Consider the following 4936-nt stretch of genomic DNA (forward strand, 5'->3'; position numbering starts at 1 on the left):
ACCCAAAATGACCAAAATACCTGGCTCATAGCAATCGACCAGGCACCCATGGTTATCCATGAAATGACAGAAAAGATAAAGCAAACTAAAATTTTTGAATCTGATGAAATTGCTTTTTCTCTTAATTAAAAATACTTTATTTGGAATACACTAAAGGTCAGCATCATCATCATCTAAGTCTTATTCCAACTAATGGTGCTATGGGGAAGTATCAACGTATCTTAGTGGGCGGTAATTTGAAGTCATTTTGGTATTTGGGGTAATTCTAGATTTGTGCCATTCCTCGTGATATCTCCACAAGCCTTTATTTTGATCCTGGTTCCATAAAAGTCCCAACGACAATCCATACCAGGATTGAAATTTCTGCTGAGCTGTAGGATTCCATTTGTGTGGGGGGCTATCATTCAACAATCCATACGATTGACCCCATGGTTGCAGCTAGGAGCACCATATATATATATATATATATATATATATATATATATATATATATATATATATATATATATATATATATATATATATATATATATATATATATATATATATATATCCACGTAAATGGTTTTCTTTCGATCTTGATCCTTATTTCCATCTAATGTGCACCATTGCCATATTTTCTTCCAGCCAAAGATCAGAGAGCTAAATCTTGCAATCTTGAAGATTTTAGCAGCATTACCCGTCAAATTGGATTAGCAAACCACAGGCCCCACATATATGGATTCCTGCATCACACCAAACTATACATCTATTGTGGCTAAGACCCTACAATTCCTCTCCTCTTAGAAGAGTATTGCGGTCCTTCGTTGAGTTGAAAGTATAGTTTAAAATCTTGGTATCAGGTTTCATTGTCAAGAAACAGCAACATTGTATTATAGGATGTTAACATTTGAGCGCAACAACAACCTTTATAAGTTTTCAGCGGTCTTCAGAAACAGCCTAAAATAGTCAAAACTGAAGTATATGCACATAGTGGGACTTCAGAGGAGAATAAACATACGAGTGAATAATAAGAACACTACCAATTCAAACATGGAGTTTTAAATCCATACAAACTTCAGAACCAATGTTCTTCAACTGAAAGAAGAGAAGGGCCTACCAAAACTTGGATCGAGACCTTTTCTGGAATTGGTCTCAGAGATTCAGACCATAGTCTCCAAAGCTGTGCCTCTCAGCCTATCTGATAAACTGCAATGGATTTGGAAACCGATGGGAGATGAAAGCTGTGGCCCCTTTCTCTTGAGTTGCAATTGTTGATTGCTGGAAGAGCCAACAATCTAGCAACTAAGGTTCTGACCCATTTCCAGTGTAGCAGCTAAGCAGCTAACAACAATAATATTTCTCTCTTTTCACTCTACCTCTACTATTTACAGGATACACTACTGATGGAAACTGTTGAAAAACATTCGTATTTTCCTGACAACTTAAGAGAAAGCTCAAACAGGCAATTTCAAGCTTCTCTCTAACGGATTCTCAGGCAAAGCCCATCATCCTCTAAACCAAGAATGCGTGAACGCTGCCATATTAGGGGCTTCTCCCTTCCAATGCTTTTATACAACTGACTGTTTGGAATTGAATCTCTTTGGAGGAAAAGTTCCTGCAAAAACTTCTCATGTGCTCTCTTGGAATGTTTGGGAGCGAGACAACGCAGCCGGATTTGCATGCAAGACCTGTGTGGCATCCTTTGTGTGACTCTTACCTTCTGCCTTGGGCTGGAAAGCTTTGAAGATACCGCCTTTTGTTATGGGCCGATTCTTATCATGCTTAATACCTAGCGTAGCCCATATAGAACTCCTAGCAGCCTCATCTGGGTCATCAATTCTCAGTGTCTTGGGAACCCATAGACACTTCTCTTGCTTCTCCTCCCCCTCTACATTCACATCTCTAGAGTGCTTCCCTAAAGTTGGAGAGCCAGTGCCAGAGCCACTATCACTAGTAGAAGACAAAGGTGATAGGTTGCCATTGGGTCCAACCCAAGGCACATTCCATGCTCCAGAGGTCCAGCCAGGCATGCAGCCCCAATAGGAGGCAGGCACAAATGGAAAAGGGATGCTCGGTGCACAAAAAGCAGGTGCCGCGACCATTGGCGGCGAGCTCCATTGGCAAGGTTGGGCATTGTTACCATGCTCCGGTCCACAAACCAGCTCGGACGAGCACCGGCCAGCAGCCATGGCAGCCATACTATTCCACCCTGGATTCCAAGGGTATGCCCAAGGAGGCCCAGGATACAACTGCATAGGATGTGTTGGAGGAAGCCCGTTAAAACAACCGACCGGGATGCCTCCTTGCTCTGTCTGACCTGCATTTTTAGGCAATTCATTTTCCAAGCAAGCAGAGCCTGTCACACAGGACCCGCATGAGGGTTCCTCTTTGTTTTCACCGCAAGCCACGGTGCCCATCTCAACATTTCTCGTCTGCTCTCCAAGATTCAGCACGGTAGCCATGGATTCGCAAAGCGGCGTGTCCGGGCCAAACTTTAGGACTGTCCCATTGCCCTTGTGAGACCGAGTAGGATCTGTAAGCCCACAAGATAGAACCTGGTGATGGGCAGCACCAGAGGAGTCGACCCGAGCAGCAGGTACCCCATCAGAGGACATCACTATGTGACGGTAATGTGAGGCTGAGTGCTTATTCTTCCGTCGCCCAGCACCCACAGGGACATTTCTCATTGTACCCCCAGCTGTCCAGTATCTCTGGCAATTCTTGCAGAAGTGCCTAGGCTGGTTGACATTGTAATTGTTGTAGTAACAGAATTTCGTGTCTAAGCTGTTGCATCGAGGGCACGGGAGGATTTTAGTGGGCTTCTTGAGAACCTTATCTTGGCCACTTCCATCATCAGTTTCTGTCTGGTCTTCCTCAGGCTTGGGATCTGCTGTTGCTTTGTTATCCCGGGATGGAACTCGGTGGTCATCTTCCTTGCCACAATTCATGCCAGAAAAGCTAGCTGGCTCATCCGCCTCTTCTGGAGGACCCACCATTTGATCCTCCTCCTCTTCATGTGTTGTTTCTCCATGCACATCCTAGAACATGAATTCAAATCAGTTGGATCCACATAGTAAATAAATGAAGAAGATCATGCATGCATCAAACCAATCATCATCTTATCATCTCAACCAACTCAGAGAAAAAGCTTTCTATTACTAACAATCAAAATCTCATAAACCCTAAACTGGATTCACGAGCAAATTGACTATGAGAAAATTATAAGGTCCCACTCATCAATTAAACAAACGCACGAAGTGTGCACATGAGCCACACAGTTGAGTGATCCAGACCATCGATATGATGTCCTCCCATCATGGATGGGGGATAACTGTAAAATTCCCCCAATTGAAAGATCCTAACCTTTCAATCATACGTCTACAAAATTGTCGGTTAAAAGGGGTCCATGTTTGATGAAAAATAATTCAACAATAGAAAGGTTAGGATCTGTCAATCAGGGACAGTTTTGGGGCATCCCATCAAGGGTGGAGTTCATCATCAGATCAACAGTACCTAACCCTAATTAGAAAACATATGATTATGCAAACAAGTAGGAGTTTTGAACTATGCAAAAGAAGAAGAAGAAGAAGAAGAAAATCAATTCAAAAGGCTTTCATAAAGAAGAAAAACATCATCTTTTCAGGGATTAATAAAGTAAATAAAATCAACCAAAATTTTAGAACCAAAAACAGATATCTCAAAATTTAAATTAAAAAAAAAAAAAAAAAAAAAACCAACAAAACTGATCGTAAATAGAAATCAAAACCCATATCCCATCCACCATAAATACCTTTGAAAAAAATTCTGAAATTTGGTGAAAAGGACACAAAACCAAAAAGAAAAAGAATCAAGATATGAAAAAGCTGAGATTTTCATTTCTTAATAAGATCAGAAAGAAAGGAATCAAATAAAAAAATCCAAAAAAGAACCCCATTCTTCTGACATAAATACACCAAAACCCTTTATCTTATCGAAAAACCAAAACCCAGATTTCAACACTAGAAACTCCAAAACAGAGAAAAAAAAAAAAGAAATTTTCAAAAGAAAAATCATAACAGAAATCCACACTGAAAAAACCCCAATTTTTACTAGAAATTACCCCCAAAAAAACCCAAATTCCAAAAGATGAAATTGCACGATAACCTAAAAATCAATCATAGAAGCCATCCACAGGAAATTCAACAAAGAAAAACGAGAAACTTCAAAAAGAAATTCCCAACATCTATTTCAATTAACGAAAGGACGGACCGGGAAAAAACAAACCTTTTCATCATCAGATTCCAGCATCGGGATGGGATTGGATTTCTCTCCGGACTCCGTCGGCATCTGATTATCCGGCAACGGGATCGTCTTCCCGAAGAGCTTGATCGCAGGGTCTTTGGCCTCAGACATTTCTCAGCCGTCCGATCTTTCTTCAACAGCTTCTGTGGATAAATCGAAGCGCATATCCTTCAGAGAGAGCGAGGGAGATGGGAAAAAGCGAAAAGAGAATGAAAACCCCCAAAAACCCTTTTGAGGGGGAAGAAGAAGAGTAGGGGGCGAAGGGGTGACTGGTTTACCGGGAAATGCCGGTTAGGGCTTTGTGCCAGGTCAGAGTCCTAGTCAGCAGCATGGGCAATTCTCAGCCACCAGTTCTCGTGGCTAAGAATCGAAGCAGGTGACGTAGGCGGGCGGAAAAGACGAGGGTGCCCTACTGGAAAGAGAAAAGGAAGTGCGGGTCGCTTTTTGCTCTTCAAATTACTGAATTACCCTTGGTTCGGTGTGAGTGGATTAGGTCCGGCCCGGTGTCAACCGACATGGTGCGGCCCTGACTGTGGGTCCCTCCTTGATGTGTATATTTTATATCCACACCGTCCATCCGTTTTTACTAGATTACTTAGGGCATGAGACTAAAATTAAAAATATAAAAAATCTGTGGACCACACCACATAAAACAGTAGTGATGTCTCGGATC

At 41.8% G+C, this 4936-nt stretch overlaps 1 protein-coding gene across 1 annotated transcript; it reads right to left on the reverse strand.

Annotated features, from left to right (window-relative positions):
* Positions 1-985: 985 nt before the first annotated feature.
* Positions 986-4466, reverse strand: LOC131251157 (cyclic dof factor 2-like). The gene is made up of 2 exons (XM_058251691.1): positions 4246-4466; positions 986-3020 (listed from the first exon to the last, which is right to left on the reverse strand). Exons 1-2 carry the CDS (start codon positions 4372-4374, stop codon positions 1611-1613), a joined length of 1539 nt encoding a protein of 512 aa, XP_058107674.1. The 5' UTR covers positions 4375-4466; the 3' UTR covers positions 986-1610.
* Between the last annotated feature and the right edge of the window lie 470 nt (positions 4467-4936).

Source organism: Magnolia sinica, chromosome 7, assembly GCF_029962835.1.
Source record: "Magnolia sinica isolate HGM2019 chromosome 7, MsV1, whole genome shotgun sequence".
In the NCBI taxonomy this organism is placed as follows: Eukaryota; Viridiplantae; Streptophyta; class Magnoliopsida; order Magnoliales; family Magnoliaceae; genus Magnolia; species Magnolia sinica.